Raw genomic sequence first — 19,327 nt, 5'->3', positions numbered from 1 at the left:
CTGACAGTTAATGGCCTCTTCGTAAGCGAGGGCAAGGGGAGCACTCTATTCCTTGTCTCCCCAGTTGCTCATCTTTACAGTGTCTGTCAGGTTTGCGTTTCCCTCTTGCTACTAGCTGCTCGCTAATTCCTGCTATCAACTGTTTCCTGTTTATCCACCGCCAGTGGCTCGCACGTGCGGCGTCATCAACAGCTCCTCCCACAAGTCCTCAACAGCCCCTCCCGTTGCGGAAGGCCGCCTCGGTCTGTTTAAACTAAAAGGGTTCCGCCAATATGTCTACCCTACGAGGCGGAAAATTGGGCACCTCGGATCAACTCGCCACATCGGCTCTGTGTGTCTAAACGCTCGCTGCTGGCCGGCAAAATGGCCCAACATTCGCTGAAAATCTGGCAGTGTAAAAGGGGCTATAGGTTAGTCTTTTTTACCTGAGACTCAGGACCGTCGTCCATGGATACTTTTTTCTTCAGTGATGTGATTGGTCAGAGGTCGGGGTGTTATCGGGGTGAGGCTGTTATCCAATACTCTGAAGTTAACCTGCTTCAGAGCAGATTAGCTGTTCAGCATCAGTTACCACGGTGATTTATCTCGGTAGAAAGAGAACCAGCTTCGTAGTACTGAAAACCCAGAGTTAACCCTGAAGTTACCTCGCTAACTCCAAATCCTGCTTCGTAGTACAGGCTTCTAGTCCGTTTGTTTCGGGGAGGAATAGACCTTTGCTGATATTTCGACTTCTGGTAAAAACCTCCTAAATGAACACTGAAGGAATACTAAGCAAGAGGTCATGCTTGACACGTGGGAGAAATTTCAGCTTGTTGCAGACTGCATACCTCACCTCTAGAGGCTGCTAAATCCTACACAGTGCTCCTTTAAGTGTGTGATATAACCGTAACTAAGGAGACAATTTGTTGTGTTCATTGTGTTATTGCAAGGGCCTAATTTTCCGTGAGGATGCAGGGGACATGGTGTCACTAAATATGATTTTAAGCAAGGTTAGTGTGTTACTAATAACGTACTTCACACAGCATTTCTATTTTCCATTATTCTGAAACCAAATCCACACCCATGTGTGTTATAGTGTGTTTATATGGGTGTGTATGTGTCTACTATGACTCAACAGGCCTGACATCTTGTTAACTTTGATCTGTGAATTAACAGTATCTGAGCCGGTGAACATTTTTGAACCAGGTGACATTACCTCCTTGATTCTCTTTGCTTAAGAAACATGGGTATACTGTATAATCCCCTGCCAGGAAATCTGCTCATAAAGCCACTCAGAGTGAGCGTGCGGTGTCATTGACATGATGTGGTTTGCATTCCCGACGAACAGCAGTGACCATTACAAGAGGAAACATGCTTAAGAACATCAGAGAGATGGAGAGCAGCTCCCAGTTTGTGTCTGCAAGCTGTCATGTTACCTTCATCTGCCTTCAAGGCCGGGCTCCTTTTCAATGACACTAAATAATTACACACTCACACCCACGCAGCCGCGACACTGAGCACTCAAAAATAATCTGTCCTCCATACAAATTCATGTGACCACAGTTACCGAGTAAAGTCATTCAGATTTTTTAATTTTTTCTACAAAAATATTTTACATTAGAAAACACAGCTTAAAATATACACAGTCCACTTGGTTATGCAATAACTGCAGAACCTTTCAACTCAAATATATCAGTCTATAGGTAAATATATCTTTACAGCAAGAAAATCCAGGGGCTGAGTTGTGACTCTTCAAAGGAGCTAGGGGTGATAAAGGAAATCGTCCAACAGGCCAACAAAGGCTCTATAAACTCTATGACCTGATGAAAGCAATGCAAAATAAACAGGAATATCATTTCATCTGAATCTGATACAAAAGATACAACTAAAGCAAGAGCAGGGAATGCTTCGGAACCAGAGGTGGAAATGATGAAACCTGGGGAATACGTACAGGAGCAGCAGTTCCTCACTTCAGAGTACAGCTGAGGGAAGGAAACTGGTGCTGACAGAGTCTGTCCGCCTACTCATGCATCCATCCTTACGGCTCTCACAGTAAGAAGTTTGCACACTGAATGTTTGGCGAATGGAGAGTGTTAGTGGTGCACACGGCATTGAAAAATTACCTTTATAACCCCACAGTCAAATGTCAGTGTTACTCTGGATAATCTAAAAACTCTGTTAACTGTTTTCATTCAGCCCAGCTGCCAGAAGAAAATGTTGGCGCTGTATATTTCTGCAAAACCACAAACACGTTACATTTGCATGTTTCATACATATCATATTATTAAAGTGATGTAGTATATGAGCGGACTGTCATCGATTGGTGGAGGTGTTACAGCTCTGGCTGGTTTCTCTGTATCCTTCACATGTTTAAGAGTAAGAGTGAGTGCTCCATTTGTGTGAGGATCTTTGTCTTTTAACTACAGGTGTGGTGTGCTGATTGGCTGGAGGTGTGGGCTTGGTCTCAGCTGATTGGCTCCCCCAACTACCATCTGCTGTTTAAAACCCTTGGGTTCCCAACAGACTGGTTGACAGGCGACTGACAGCAGCAGCGTTCCCTCTCGGCCTTTGAACGTCTGGGTATTGTGTTGTGTTAAACCTGAAGATTTGGTTTTTCGGTAGTGACTGTTTGTGCCTCCTGTGGGCCATCTTAATGAGATTTTCGTATTTGCATTTGTAGAAACACTGTGGGTATTCAATAGCCTATTTGTTACACTGGGTTACCTTAATTATTTTTGAACTTATCCTTGAAGCTGTAGGGGTGGGCTGCCATTTTATTTTGTATATTTTTTCTAGTGTTTCTGATTTGGAAAATGTCTTTTTGTTGGGTTTTTCCCCCCCAACATAGGTGTAGTTAGTATGTTTGGGGTTTAGATGGTTACGGGCATAACAGAGGGAGGTTGGATGGCAGATGGCGTGTCACTTACACAACAAACAAGACCAGTTGTGCTTTAGCGACCCTCTGTGTTTTTCCAGAAGTTTTTAGACACTAAAAGAGGGTGTTTTTTATCCACCCCACTGGAGTTGGTGCCGTGAAAAGCCCTTGTTTTTTTTTACCAAGACATCGCTGAGTTTCCTGTCGGGATAGTGTCACGAAAAGCAGTTGTTTGTTTACTGAGACATCATTGCTATTCCAGTCGGGATAGCACCACCTTACCATAGTTGTTGTGGCTACACCTAACCACACGTTAACCACACATTAACCACAGCGTTGTTGAAATGTACAGGAACATAAACGAATCTGCTACATAATAACGTATAAATGTAAAGTATCTGTGGTTTGCAGAAACGTACAATGCCAACATTTTCCTGGCAGGTGGGTTGTTTACTTAGAACTAAATAATAATTAGGGCTGCCCCTCTAATAGTTGACCAAATGTTAGTCGACCAGAAAGGTTATGAGTCGGCAAGATTTCATTGGTTGCTTAGTCGCAGAAAAACAAAAAACAAATGTGAAACTATTACGAGCTGCCGCTTATCAAAATAAATCAAAACCTGTATGATTGGATCATGTGGGAATTTAATTTGAAAGGACAGACACAGGAAGTGGCCACGCTCAGGAGTCAGACAGGAGTCACGTTACAAACCAATCACAGCCAACATATATCTTTCCTTTCTTCTGTAAATATTCAGTCTGATTAACACGTAAAAGTTGATCATGTTAGTGCAGGGCTACCCAGAGCTTTACATCTGTCCCACGGACGACAGGCCTCCACACTTAGAAACAGCGCCTGGAAGAAGATCAGCTCTGCACTCAAGATTTCAGGTACATAGGCTATACGATGCTTCTAAAGGTTGCTTTGCAAAAAAGGCACAAGAGTAGTGCCCAGTGCCTCGTGTTAAAGACGCGATGTGTACGGCTCCTAATTTCCAGGGCTGGTACCTGCGGTTATTCCACAGGCTAGTTAATAACATGTCGGGCAGGAAATCCAAAGTGTGGGATCATTTTGAGAAGGTGAAGGACGAACCCAAGGTGATATGTAAACTCATCTTCATTGGTCGACTACAAACATGACGTATCATCTGAAACATGGAAGTAGCTACATGCCCATTAGCCCACAGCGTCATTAACAGGCGGCTCGCTCAGTGTGTGACGTGCACTTGTAGATAAAATATAGGCCTATATTAATGAAGGTTCATTAGTACGGTTTTGTATTTCTCTGTAATGTAGCACAGTGTTAACAATGTTACTGATACTATTCTTTCTCACACCTTCAACTCAAACCATTGTGTTGCCCCGCCCAAAATATATCATTTAATAATTAAATTAATATCGTAAACCTGCGAGTGACTTGTCGACTAATGGCCCTTAATGACGACTATTGGTCAACTAGGAAAATTCTTAGTCTGGGGCAGCCTGGGAGTAAATAATCCTGATTAGTTCTGTGGATTATCCAGAGAAAGACTGACATACAAGTGTAATTTTTCACTGTCTTGAACAGCAAAAAAAATCCCTTTACCTCCACTGTATCAGGGTGGACACAGAAACTATTACCAACATATTAAACCATATACATTACTACATACCACGTGAGGTAAGTGTGAAAATATGTGTTTTTTTGGTAATTTTGAGCTAATGTTGGTGAGCTGACCCTGTAATAAAGCATCTGCTGTAATCTTATAAAACAGGCAACAATGTGTGTGTTGGCACGCTGTTCACCTTTGCGCCTGCCTACATCCCTGGATGCCCTCAACTTGTGTGTGTGAGAGGCACTGCAGCTGAAAACCTGCTGCACATGAAGACAAATAATCACTGCTATGGAATACACTTCTATAACCTTTAACCTTTTTCTTGTAGCAATGAGGCAATTTGACTGTTGAGTAAAAAAAAAAACTTTGTAAAGCATGTGTGGGTTGATGCCTATAAGGACGACTACTTCAGCTGGCAGTGCCCACCCAATGACATGTAAAATAAATAACAGCAAAATTAGCGCAAAAAGGATACCAAATGATATAATAATAATAAGAAAATTCCAGTTTTTTGCTTCAACTGAGTGTCCACTGGCCCTCCACCAATCAGCTCAGGAACTTTGTCCCATGCTTTGGCATCATAGCAGTTCAGAGCGGAAGGTGAGCGAGAGCGTCCAGAGGGGTGGCAGCAGCCACAGGGGAGATGGGGAAAGGCGGACACCTAAAGGCGAGGCGGTGTCAGAGGTGCAGGAGCACACCTCGTAGCCGTTCTCTGCGTGGTCTGGGTGATGGTGCACGTTGACTCTCGTCTCAGTGCTTTTGGGCTCCGTGTCCGGAGAGTCCGACTGCATCTCGGTGCACAGGAGCCAGTCTTTAGCGATGAGGCGGGGGTATCCTGCCTCCACCTCCATGTCACTGCCAGGCACTCGCCAGTACTCCTTCCCCTTGAAGAAATAGGACGAGCCTTCAGAGAGAGAAAGAGGGAGCAGAGGGTTTGTATCAGAGCAGAATAAAATACAACACTACGTGCTTTAGTATCCACACAAGATACAGCATTGTCTTTGCTCTGATGTGGAATACACAACAAGCACAGAACACATAAACATCATGGGCCTTAATTTCATGAATCAGTGATCCAGGGTGCAAAGTGTTTATGCTCAGTACTTTAACACTGTTATTAACATACCCCACGGTACACCTGTTCAAGATGGCATGGGAATAATTTGAAACAGGGTGGGATTACAAAAGATACATCAGTGGATGTGTACGGCCTTCTATTCACGAAGAATCATATCATTTCATTCAATACGACAGCAGCTCAGTCCTGCTGGTGGGCTTACCTACAAGTGAGTTTTGGAGATGAGAGTCCAAACCAGTTAACAAGCGAGCATGGATGATTTTTAATAATGTTTTTTCAATTCAAAAACTATCTGAATGTGCCATCATACCAACATCACCATTAAAAACAATGCCCATTCTTACTCGGTAGAAAACAGTATGTTAAAGGGATAGTTCGGATCTTTTGAAGTGGGTTGTTCGAGGTTCTTATCCAAGTGTCACCTTGATGATAGGTAGCATTTTGCAACGGGAAACTGAGGCCGTTTCATCACTCTCTTCTAATTAATGGTACCAGCTGACTGATTCATCACACCTGGTGGTAATCTGTCTGTGTCTAAGGGTGCTTTCACACCTGCCCTGTTTGGTTTGGTTCAGTCAAACTCAAGTTCGTTTGCCCCCTAAGTGCGGTTTGTTTGGGCAGGTTTGAACACAGTAATGGCACTCGGGGTCCCACCAAAACAACCGGACCAAGACCTTCTTGAAGAGGTGGTTTCGGTCCGGTTACAAATTAACTCTGGTGCAGTTTGTTTGTGGTGAGAACGTGTTCTGCCCTCGATCTGAACCAACTGCAGTCACATGACACATTGTTTGGGTTAAACATGAGCATGTTACAGTCCTGGAGGATTATTAATGTGCACCTCCTCCTGTACTGCCTTAATATGCACATTCAGCACATCCAATGCATCAAAACATTGTTTTCTAGTTGGAGCCGCGCCTCGTTTTCAAACTGTATGGTTTGACTAAAATGAACAATGACAGCAATATAGTCCACGATGAGCAGCGCTAAAATCAACCTGCGTAGTTGTCCCTCCATTGTGACATTAGAAAGTGTCACATTTATCTTGCAAGTGTACTCTTCTTCAACGTTTGCTTTACTTCCTGGATTTTTCCCACATGGAAATTCTGACCAATCAAGAGCAGCTTTCTCACACAAGGCATTTGATCTGGTCCGCTTGTAAATGCTGCCGTGAGAACACGAACCGACTCTAGACAATTATGCAACTTTGTAACAAAATTAGTCCCTGATTCAGACCAAAGCAAGACAACTCCAGGTCTGAAAGCACCCTATATCAGCTATCTGTGAAGCACATTTCAGTAGCACTGATGAAAGTCAAGAGCTGAAACGTTTGCTGCCACTATCATCCTGTTTTTATTATCTGCACTTTGAGCAGCCTTCTTTTTGTGCATGGATGTTCTAAATAAATTGACATTATTTCTGCACTGATCTCAGCCTGTGAACCTTTTTTGTGTCTGTCCAGCCCAGTTGCATTGATATGTGGATATCTCCTCTGCTGTCCTTTCTTGGTTGTCCATTGTACCGATGCACCCAAGGTAAATTTTTTGTTGCCCTAAGTAGGCGCAGTTTCACAGCAGCTCTGAGACTTCACTCTCTCTTTAAAGCCAGACTCCATTGAGAGAAAGAGTTATTTAACATTGCTGAACACAGGAGCTGCTGATTGTGCTGTCTATGTTAAGTACTTCATACAACTCCACTTCAAAAGATTAAAACGATCCCTTAAATTTAGTTTTGATTCTTTCCTTTATTTCTGTGTAACCTCCACTGACACTCTCCTTACTAAAAACTCTGCACAGTGCTCTCACATAAAAATAGATCTCACTGTGTACTGACACAAGACTAGTCTAAAGCAGTAAAACTAAAATCACCAACCTGATAAGCAGTTGGTGTGCTTGCTGTGCAGACAGTGGGCTCCGTTCTCGCCGTATGAAAATAATAGCTAAGCTGGCACATGTCAGCGTTACCACTCACCGTGTGTTGTCACAAGCTTTTGTTCTGTGTTTGCTGTTGGAAGTTTTGTGGGATGGTGATGATTGAACTAGAGACCGAACCAAATTTAAAGTGGCAGATGTATCCTGTATATACTTGGATGCTGTGAGCAATAACTTTGCAGGTGATAGCTGCAAGATTGAGCACCCACGTTGGAGAGGACTGGATAATTGAGCACCAGCAGGAGCGTGCATAAACACCCCTTAAATTAGAGTCTTTGGAGAGAAGGCAGATTTTGTTTTGCTGTATAAAGAAATTGGTTATCAGAAGAATCAGGACTGATTCCGCCTTATTGCTTATGTTGCATTAAAATTATACTTTAAATGTGCATGTCATTTTATGGGGTCTTTGTGCCAGCACAGAACACACAGCAACCGCTTGTGGGCATTCTTGACACCATAATTGCAATACGCCAGTTGATCGTTACTGACACACCCCCCTGCAGCGCCGGTCCTTTCTCTTCAGGGTACTTAAGTTAATTAGAGTTTCCAAAATACCAAATGGGCACTGGCAGAACAAAGGAAAAAACTAAATGCTGAGTGCTTTTAATGAAAATACCACTTTGTAGGAACAAAGCCTCTGACAATGTGCCGTGCGCCATTATGAAAAATAGCTTCATCAAATAGGTGGCAATATTTTGCGAAACGCTCTTTTTGTTGCATGTCAAATATAATATCTGATTTCAATATGAAAATCAAGTTATGCATTGATTGGACATGTGTTCAGAAAAAAAGGGAGAGGGAAAAAATGTTGAATATGTATCACCGGCTCAAAATCATTATCCTTAAACTCTCAGAAACAGAATTTGTTAACTGGAAGGCCAGCACCTCCTCCTGTACAAGGCTATTCACCTCACCAGCCACAATACATGCTATTCATGCCCATTCAGTGTCTTCATTAACTGGTGACTGAGACACACAAAAAGGGAGTATAGGTGATAGTATTGTGGCTCATTCATTTTCTAAACTGGTGATTGAAATGAATAAAAGGCGAGAGATAAACAAGTGAAGTAGCTCCAGCGAAGTGAAGAATGTTCTCTTGTGAATGGCCTTGCAGCTCGCCATTAACTGTGGAGTAAATATTTTTTTGTGTGTCTTTAAATGCTTGTCACACAAAAACTAGAGCAAATAACTGAATATTATTCTGTCACACAGGTGCGAACCTCGCGTTCAGCCAAGTGTTGGAGGAAGTAAGGCAATGAGATGAGAGGAACTAGAAGAGAAGGACGGAGAATGATGAAAGCATTCAGTTTAATTCTGAATGTTTCCCGCACCCCAGGTGGAATATTTACGAAAGAATTGGTGAACAATATGTTCGAGCATCACTTTCTAAATTAAATGAATAATTCAGCAATTTATTGCTTGCATGGCTACATGGAAGAATGAGACGTCTCTGCTTGACATTTCCTAGGTAGTAAATGCCAAATCACAGACGAAATCACTCCTCAATAAGGTGTAAAGGTTTTTACTTCTAGGTTGTTCTGTCTTACATTTCCTCAAACCAAGGACAAGAAACTCTTATTTCCTGTGATGAGATGAGGCGATTTTTGTTGTTCATCATGAGCAATAAATAAAATACCTATAATATACAAGGAGTGGTACTGTCGGCAGTTTCCCATAAAGAGCCTTCACCCCTTCAAGTGGGTGAAGGCTCACAGAGCGCCGAGTCCATTTCCTGTGCATAATCGTGAGTATATATTCAAGCTGGGCTGCAGCCTGTTGGAATAAAAATAAGGTATGCTCTATACTGCACAGACACACACATTGTGCCTCCAAACTTCCGAGGACTCATTTCTCTCAGTCCTACCTTAACCATAAAAACAAGTCCCAAAATAGCTCTCCGAGGCCTTTTGCAATGAGGATATATTATATATATTAGCCTCACTTTCCCAAAATGTCCTCATTCTGGATGTCTGGAGCTGAGTTTCACCCTCACAAAGACAGACACAGTCACAAAGTCACTCTCCTTATCCATCTATCACTATTATTGGGAGTCCAAGCCCATAGGGCTGAACGACAAAATTCTTCTTTCTTTTCCTCGGAGGCTTAAAGTCCTAGAACTGTCCAAAGTAGTGAGAAAATGTAATATCTCACCCACTAATGGTTAATAACCTCTTTTGGGGCCTCTCTTGACCCAGGGCCAGGACAACTGACCTGGAGTTCCCTCTGCATCATCAGCTCTGGGGATTACAGTCCAACAGGCTGATTACAGGCAGATCGCTTCCATGTTCGCATGTAGTCACCATGGAAAGGCAAAAGTTCAATCAGGAAGACTTTCTTTGTGATCATCCATTCACAGTTCTCTCCCTCCCACTCCCACTGCCTCCTCTAATCAGCTGACTATGGGTGTTCACTCTTCTAGTTATTCAATCAAACTCTGCTACAATCTTTATCAGTCAATCAGGATGCTACTGCAAAAATGTAAGTCTACTCTCTCTTCTGCTGCCGTCAGATGTCATTTTAGGCAGAAGTGTCGCGCCCTCCTCCACCCCGTTCACCTCCAGCCATCGTATCCAGAGTCCAGGACGAGCTCAACAAAGGCTCATTCCTCCACTCATCCAGATCATCAGCACATCTCCATCTTCTCCACATCCTCTTCTCATCTCATCTTAACCACCTCTACCACCACCAGTGTCTGGACCCTGGGGGGTTCCATATTCGACTATGGATTCATCACCCTCCTTAGATATATACCATCTCAATGGGGTCTAATTGCCAAAGACTTTTCCCATTTTTCACTTTTCACTTATGTGCACAAGTAAATAAATATTCTTTTCTATTCGGTTCCTGGTTTGATCTGGGGTGTGGGAGCCCTTCTGTGCGGAGTTTGCATGTTCTCCTTGTGTCAGCGTGGGTTTTCTCCAGGTACTCCGGCTTCCTCCCACAGCCCAACGACATGCAGGTTGGGGATAGGTTAATTGGGGTCCATGTCATTGGTCCGACGTCCCGTTGTTCCGATATGTGATTATACTAGGATATACTGTATTTGTGTATCATAGAGGATCAGCAAACGCAACAAAAGTAGGCTACTGGTCGAGATACAAGTGCCATAGAGAGGAGAGAGTGAAACACCATAACCTCCTGTTATTAACTCTGGGGTCCGGGTTGTGTGGGGAGCTCTCCGCGGTGCTGAACAGCTCCCGGCGGGCGTATTTCTACCTTGATGGTGCGCCGCAACCGGCTCTGGGTCAGCTGGGAAAGGCTTGAGAAGCAGGTTCACAGCTTATGTGTTTGCCACTTTCTTTTTCATTTTAACCCACACCATGATCTTTTCCTAACCCTAACCAAGTGGTTTTGTGCCTAAACCTAACAAGACCTTAACCACAGGGCATCATGATGATTTCGGAACAATGGGTTTAATATGGTCGGAACAATGGGCTATCGGACCAACGGGCTGTCGGACCAATGGGCATTGTCATATTAAATAAGAAGACCCCCCTTTCACGAATAAAACAGTAAAAGTAACTTTTGGTAAAACTGAGATAAAGTAATTGTTGACATATAGCAACAACTCGCAACAGAGGACCTCAAAGTAATTTGCATCATTGTCTGACGAGAGTTTCCTTACTTTCTTTCAGATATTTTTTGGGGCTTTATTGCCTTTATTCTATAGGACAAGTATGGTGTGCAGGGGGGAGAAAGAGAAGGGGAACAACATGTCGCAAGGGGATGTGGGTTGGAATCGAGCCTACAGCCGCTGCGGCAAGGACACAGCCCTTGTACATGGGGCGTCTGCTCTACAGGGTGACCTAGTGGGCACCCAAAGAGTCTTTATTGTGCAATACTTTCTAGAACTATGAAGGGGTAATTGGATTTACTTTATGGCAATATCTGGTCTGGAGGGACTCCTCTATTATTTCATTACTGAAACACGAGAAATAAAGATTGACACTGTTGTGACTGTAAATGTTTCCTGTCAACAAATCACATGAGAAGATCACTGCCCCAAACTTCATTCATTCATACTGAAGATGTCAATTGGGCCACGAATATATAGTGTCAGTTTGAACAAAAGATCAGTAATTTCCTAAAACAGCTGGGCACTGTAGTCTTTAGCAAACATTACCCAGCAGCGAGTAAATAGTGTGTTTATTGGGAACTATTTTCAGCTGTGGATTAATACACACTACTCAGTATTTGCAGTAGCAAGACAGTGTTTTGGGGATTGAGTCAAAATAAACTAGTGCCTACTGCATGTTCATGGTGATGAAGAACCCTGTCGACTAGTGTAATAATGTGGCTCACTGGTGTGTTTTTAAATGTTATTGGACGACATCTGAGCTCTGTGGCAAACCCTCTGTAGCAGAGTTAATGATTCCTTAAATTTGCTTTATTCCGTTACGTGTCATTATCACTATGAACTTAATTTAATACTAGTCCTTTCTCATGTTAATATTCTTTTTTCACCATTTTGTTATATTGTTTGTAATGTATTATTATTAGTTTCCCACTGGGAGAGGTCTGATGTGTGTAACATGGTTGCTGTGTGCTGGGCCCCTGTCGACTTCAGAGGTGTATGCTGTATTCTGTATACAGTCCCTGTGGTAGGAACATCTATATTAAGCTCTGTTGATACACTTCAATAAGTTTGTTTTTGTTGGTAAAAGTGTATATTTATTCATGTTTCATATTAAAGAGGGCTTTAAATTACCACAGCGATGCTTTTGTGATGATGTTGGTTGCCAGTAGCATGTTCAGTTGAGTTTAATTTATTAGGACCCCCATTAGCTACTACTTTACTTAACATTTGTGACAGTGCACAAAAACAACCTCACATATAACACTTAACAAAATAAGAGGACCAGACTAAAACACTGACACAGACAAACAAGACAGCTCCTGGTAATACAATTATTAAGATGCTTTTTCATGATTTCATTTGGTAAGTAGCCGCCATTTCGAGGCTAAATTTTGCTCTGATGATGCTCCTTTACTGTAATATTAGACCAAGTATTTACATAATGCTGTACATTCACATTTGTTTGTTTCCATACACACATTACATGTCCATTAAAAGGAATAGTTACCAGGAAAAACAATATTTTTACCATGCATGAAAGTCATTACAGTGTATGAATCATATTACATAGGTCGCCTTTTCTTGTAGTCTCATTTGGAAAACATAAAAATATGATTACTAACAAAAAACCATCACTGATTAAATGTCCCTGCACCACAAACAAAGACAGACCCTTCACATCCTGAGACACATGACACAGTCAAACTTACCTTGATATTAATTAACAACTTTGACAGCTATACTCTTGTCTGTTTTATGGATATGGATAAGTCTTTGTCAAAAGGTGCTGCTTCAATAGAATTTAAATGCAGCTTTATTGTTTTCCTGTGTCATTTATCGAGGGAGTGAATTCCATTCATGCATACCTCTGTACATTACTGTACCTTTGGTTGGGTTTGTTCTTACTGTTGGTAATATAAAGTTCCCTGTTGTAGCACGTCTTGTAGGGTAGTGATGTCTATCTGGACTAAAATACATTTGTTTTTAAATAAAACAAACAGAACTTCTGTAACAGAGATATTTCTGATGAGTACTAGCAATGTGTACCGTAGTCTATTCTTGACATGTAACCAAGCCAGATTATCATACATTGCAACCACATTTGATCTATATCCACAACAGAGTGCAAGATGTGCTGCTCTGTTCTGTCCCATTTGTAATTTCTTTATTTTATCCATTGTCACACTTGACCAAACAGCTGGGCAATAATCCAGATGAGAGAGCATTAATGCTTTAATTACCTGCTTGGTTGAGTTTATTGTTAAAAAAAAAAAATCGAACATCTTTTAATAGCTGAAATACCACGTCCCATTTTAGTAGTTATTTTGTTTATGTTATTTGTCCATGATAATTAATGTCCAGAATAATATCCAGGAGCTTGGTTTCATGTACCTGACATATAATTTATGCATATATTTACTGGTTATGAAAGGAGAGAATGATTTGATCTGGAAACCATGCTATTTGTCTTTCCTACATGTCCTAAGTGTGACTGTGCTGGCTTGCTTGCAGCTTTGTCAGAAATCTCTGCGGTGCAACTTGGTATATGAAAAACTGGTTGCCAAGCAAGTCACTAACTACCTCAACAATAGCTCCTACTCACTGCACCCAATGCAGTTCAGATTCAGGACTAATCACTCCACAGAAACAGCTAGATGTTACTTCCTAGAAAAAGTCAAGGCATTAGTGGACAAAAGAAGAGTAGTGGGAGCTGTCATTTGACACTGTTAATCACTCAATCCTTCCACCTCTCCATAGATTTCCTCAGCCTTATCAAATCCTAACTTTCAACTCACTCTCAACTGGTCAAAATTGATAATCATACCTCAGACCTTCTGCAATTATCAACTGGTGTTCCACAGGGGTTTGTACTGGGTCCAATCCTGTTCAGCAAACACTATGTATTATTGATCTTCCGTCTGTGTGTGATAAATGTGACACCTTAATGTACACTGATGACATAGTTATCTTTGGACATGGGAAGATGTCAGAGGAGGTTGCAGCCAAGGTAACAGATGCTATGTTGTCGCATCTTGGCTTAACCGATCCTGTCCGCCACTTAACGTGTAAAAACTGTTTGTATGTTTTTCTCAAAAAACAACAAAAGTGTGAAACCAGATGTTTTCATCTCTGGGGAGAGGTTACAGGTTGTCACAGAATATAAATATCTAGGACTGGACATCGACTCAAACCTTAGTTTCAAAACCCCTATTAAAAAAGTAAGAAATACAGTAAAGTTTAGTTAACCAAACTTCATGTTTATCAGGGACTTCCTTTCAACTGAAGCTGCCAAGTTATATGTCTTCTCAATGGTCGTCTCCCACATCACATACAACAATAAATAAATCAACGTTTAGCTTTCTTTGTGTTAGTATTTTCTGGAGGTTGTCACCACAAAGATGCCCAAGATTTTAAAATCACTACAGCATCATTTCCTCTAACTCTACTAACGTGACACCACTTTCGAATGCTGACTGGTTTATGTGAACTTCCTCTACAGGTTAAAGATAATATTCATGCCTGATAAATTTCATTTTCCACTCCCTTTACGTTTTTCTTGCCATCACTAAAATGCAAAACTATTCCTGGGTGCCATATCGATGCCAGCAGCTATGATTATTATCATCATTACAGCTACATTAATGCCCTTTACGCCCCTTTCTTTTCCTCCAGAGCAACCATTCTCTATGGTTTTACTGCCTTTCTCTGTCTCTCTATGATTTCTCTATCTGTCCTCTGAGTCAAGCCATCTATCTTCCTAACATCTCTTCTTTTTCTTCTCTTGTCCTTATTATCTTTCTTCATCCTCAGGTGTCCCCATATCTCCTCGTCTGGATTCCCCTTTTCACATATCCCTCCCCGTCTTTCTGTTCTATTTTCATAACGAGGTGTCACTGTATCTCCTCTCTCCTTCTTGCTGTCATAGAACTCTTTTCTCCCCTCCCGTCTGTCTCTATCTCTTTTCTCTCTCTGTTCATCCTGAGCTGGTGAAACAAACAGAGAACAGGCTTTGATGTGGCTCCAGTTCCCATGCCCCATGGTCTGCCTATGTGCGTTTGTGCGCATAGGTTTCCAAGTTTACCCTTCCCGGCTCTGTGGTGATAATGGCTGCGGGTGAAGCGAAGTCAGGGCTGTGCGACTGGCCTCTGCTCGCACATGCACGGATACACACATGTGCGTACACACTTCAAAGAGCTTTGAGCAGGACAGAATACAGACCACAGACCACTAAACACCTGACAGGGAAAGAGCTTCCTTGTATTCACAAGCTGCAGAGGGGGATTAGGGACATCCAGGCTCCCACTGAGAGTGGCCTCAAATTTCAGGACTCAGTGGCTGGTTTGGGGGGTATTTTTAAAATCTAAAAATGCCCTGGCATTATTCAGAGCTTAATACGCACACACACAACAGCACAGTACAACAGGAAAAACACTGCAAAAGTTTCTCAAACAGTGTTAGCCCATTTTACACCTCTCATTAACATGCACATGCGATCAGATGACTGTGATGCTTTGATGGAGGCGGGCGTTGTGACCTTGACACTCAGCTGCTACAGTGGAGCTGCTCCCACTGATTACACTGGGCGAGCTCCAAGGTTTGAATGTGTTCGACTGTGTGGATGTGAAGCAGAGGGTTGGCAAAAAAAGGACTGTGTGTTACGTCAAAATGACAGATGAAAGGTTAAAAAAATATTTTGACACATGAAAAAAAAGCAATCAAATGCAAATGCCCTCTAATCTGCATACTGCAGCTATGCCAACAAAATGCTGAGCATGGATACAAACAGGGAGACTGCCAAAAATAAAATAAACTCAAATAAACATAGAATAAATGTCATGACAGAATGCACTGAATGATAACAAACCTTACATTGAAATAGATATTTCTATATTAAATATCCTGTCCATGAGGGATAGAGGCTGATTTAATTTAATAAATACATTAAATTTAATTTCAAATCACTTCTAGGATGTAATAAGATGATACTTTATTCAAATGAGAAACCTGTATCCCACTAAAACATCAATATAATGTAACAGTGGCACCTCTTGCAATGACATAATGGCTTTGCGGGGTCAGCATGCTAACATGCTCACAATCATAACGCTAGCATGCTAATACTTATCAGGTATAATGTTTAGAATGATTATCACCATCTTAGTTTAGCATGTTAGCATGCTAGCATTTGCTAATTAGCGATAAAATTATTAGTAGGGCTGTCCTGAATACCATATTTTAGAGGCTTCGAAGCTTTGTCTGGCCATGACGAGACCTGGGGTGCAGGGTGGGGGGTTATCGTGATCAAGCATATGATTCTTTATTCAAATGAGAACCCTGTATTCCACTCAAAGATGGATATGCAATTAATGACAATGGCACCATGACATAATGACTCTGTGGGGTCAGCATGCTAACATGCTCACAATCATAATGCTTTTATGCTAATATTTATCAGGTGTAATGTTTAGAATGTCTATTACTATCTTAGTTTAGCATATTAGCGTGCTAACATTTGCTAATAGGCAATAAACTTATAAGTAGGGCTGCCCCAAATACCATTTTGGGGCTTTGAAGCTTCAGTGATAATTACCTGCGAATATTCAACTGGGCACCATGAGACCTGGGGTGCGGAGTGGGGGGGTGACAGTAATCAAGCATTCAAATAATTAGGAGTATATTGCAGGCAACTGGACTTGCTTGAGTTGCCTGCAATATAGCACTTATGATTACCACGACCTGGATGACACCGACATATTCATATATGTAATCAACTATAAAGCCAACTGTAGTAGGACTTAGAGATGGTGGACTATTGCAAGCAAAGTTTCTGTAAGTCATAAATAACTTGGAATATAACTGTGTAGGGCCTCATCACTAGATACAAATCAAGTGCTTCACTACAGTTGGCAGCCACTGGTAACGTTCACAATTCATCTCACCTGTTCCTTTCTCTTTTCAGACTGCCAATTTACTGCTTGAAGAGTGCGTTGATGACTGCGCTGAGAACACTGACCTCATTCATGTCTGACACTTGCCACCGCCTTTCAATTCCATCTGCCATTTTAGTGGTGAAAAAAAAACAAAACATGAATCAAGGCATTCAAGTGCTGATTTGGAGGTTGATTGCTATGGCAGTGATTGAAGCTTCGAAGCATTCAGGTCAGCCCTACTTCTTGCAAGTAGTCCTAAACTGAAGTATTACACAAATGGAAACTTCCACCTGGTGATGAAAAGGTAATCACCAAAATTATTCTGACTGATTCAGAGTGGGATATGAGGGGACATGGATGTGTGTTTCAAACTTCATGGCAGTCCATCTGTTAGTTATTAAGACATTTGACTCAAAACCACAAATGTCAACCTTATGGAGGTGTCAGAGAAAGAGTTAAGAGATCACCAAAGTAAATAGGATTCATCCTCAGGGCACTGCAAATGTTAACCCATAAAGTCATGCTGCTGTAGCATCGCTAAAAAGACACATACTCAAGTGTTTCCAACCATCTGAGTGTTTTGCTCCTGCTGGTAAGTTGGCCCAGAACTGTAATCTCATTGTAAAACTTCATCCAAGACTTGAAGCTGTATGTTTGCAAACTTGCATAATTGTTCCATCCTTGTCTCATATTTCTCTTGTAATTCATTCCTCTTTGAGGATTTCCCTTGAGAAGGATAATGCACAATGTTGCCTTTGGCACCAGCAGCTACCAGAGCTACCAGTGGTCTGATGCTTTAGCAGAGTGTTACAACTCTATTTTTCTCTGAGAAATGTAATCACTTAGTGCTGGAAGAAACAGACAGTGGTGATTCATCATTTATATGTTAAATGTTATCAATCAGTGTGTCTTTATAATCAATTTTTAATAAAGATAGAATCGGTCAGATATGTCCCTGGCACCTTTCACCCTGGGAGATAGATTACTTTTGGGGACATGGTTTTGATCATTTGCTTTGTGGAATTTTGAAAAAGTAGCGGCACATCATTATCACACACGTATTTATTTGAAGTTCTTTAGAGAAGCCGACATGCTGCTTTTGTGGTATGCTATGATACAGTATCATTGTTATTCATGTATCTGGATTTTCCTTGTTACAAACCTTGTGACACCTGATCAAGAATGGTATTATATAAATCTACTTTTAGCTTACTTACTTCACTTTAATTGCAGGAGTGAGCACCTTAGATTTATACTTCAAAAGTAAAGATAAGAAAGGCTAAGATACTGACCACACTTTCTGGAACTTGGCTGCTAAAATGAACGTATTCTAACAGACTAGGCTGTAGACCAAAGCCTTCGCCTCATTTTCATCATTGCAATGGGGATTTCAGACACTGTCAAACCATCTGACAAGCATCTCATTTGAAGTATACCGATGAAGCGTGATTTCATTCCTATCCTCATGAGACCCAAACTTTTGTTTGGTATGCATTTTTAATTTCTCCTCCCTATTTGGGATCAGTAGGACCCAATAAGTATAAAAAACTAAACATTGTCAACGATAATTAAGTCCCAGTGCCTTCAAACGAGACAATAGTAAAGTCCCAATGTCTTCAAATGAGTACTTCCTCATTAACAGCATCTTATCTTGTTATTGTTGCTACAATATGTCAAATTTGTTGCCATATCAAACTTATTTATCACAAATAAACAAGTTTCAACCATAAAATGTGATCAAGTTTTGGACCTTGTCCACTTTTGTGTCAGGATCGGCTGCAGACTGACTTGGCAGAGATGGCTGCCATCTTGTTTGTACATGGATTAGTGTATTGTGGACTTACTACCACTAGATGGCACAAAAAGTGTCCACGAATGAGGACAACAGGTCTGAGTTAAGTAGAATGAAGTATAAGGTCAAGTAAACCCAAAATGTGGTGTCCTCATTGGAGGATTTGAGGACACAGGTTCTCAGGAGGATACACTCATCATATTTTGATGCTTTGGTAGGAGCACCCAGTGTGACTGTAATGACACCTGGGGCACCCTTTTGTGTTGTTTTGTCTTGACGCAGAGGAATGCAGCGGTAAGTCATGTGAGTCGACCCATATGACTAAGAAGGGGTCGTCGTTGGGCTGGATGATAAGTGAGAAAATCAAATATCACAATATTTTTGACCAAATTTACTGCTATACTGCTCAGCCCTAGATTGAAAATTACTTTGTAAAGGTTAGGAAAAGCTCATGAGTAGACTCCTGTGACTTCCACCTGACGAACGACTCATGTGAGTAATGACTAATGTGACAATATTACTCAACGCTGACTTTCAGTTTCACACCGGACACTAACACTGGTCTCCTGGGTCA

The 19,327-nt window shown here is 41.5% G+C and overlaps 1 protein-coding gene across 1 annotated transcript in view; it reads right to left on the bottom strand.

Moving 5' to 3' along the window:
• Positions 1-4,318: 4,318 nt before the first annotated feature.
• Positions 4,319-19,327, bottom strand: part of LOC126395520 (matrix metalloproteinase-17-like) — a 113,658-nt gene continuing 98,649 nt past the window's right edge. Inside the window, exon 10 of the mRNA XM_050053060.1 lies at positions 4,319-5,352. Within this exon, the coding sequence (XP_049909017.1) occupies positions 5,027-5,352 (326 nt within the window). The 3' untranslated portion in view covers positions 4,319-5,026. The remainder of the gene's footprint in view (positions 5,353-19,327) is intronic.

This window comes from Epinephelus moara, chromosome 9 (assembly GCF_006386435.1).
Source record: "Epinephelus moara isolate mb chromosome 9, YSFRI_EMoa_1.0, whole genome shotgun sequence".
Classification (NCBI taxonomy): domain Eukaryota; kingdom Metazoa; phylum Chordata; class Actinopteri; order Perciformes; family Serranidae; genus Epinephelus; species Epinephelus moara.
This window is presented reverse-complemented; position numbering and strand designations above follow the sequence as displayed.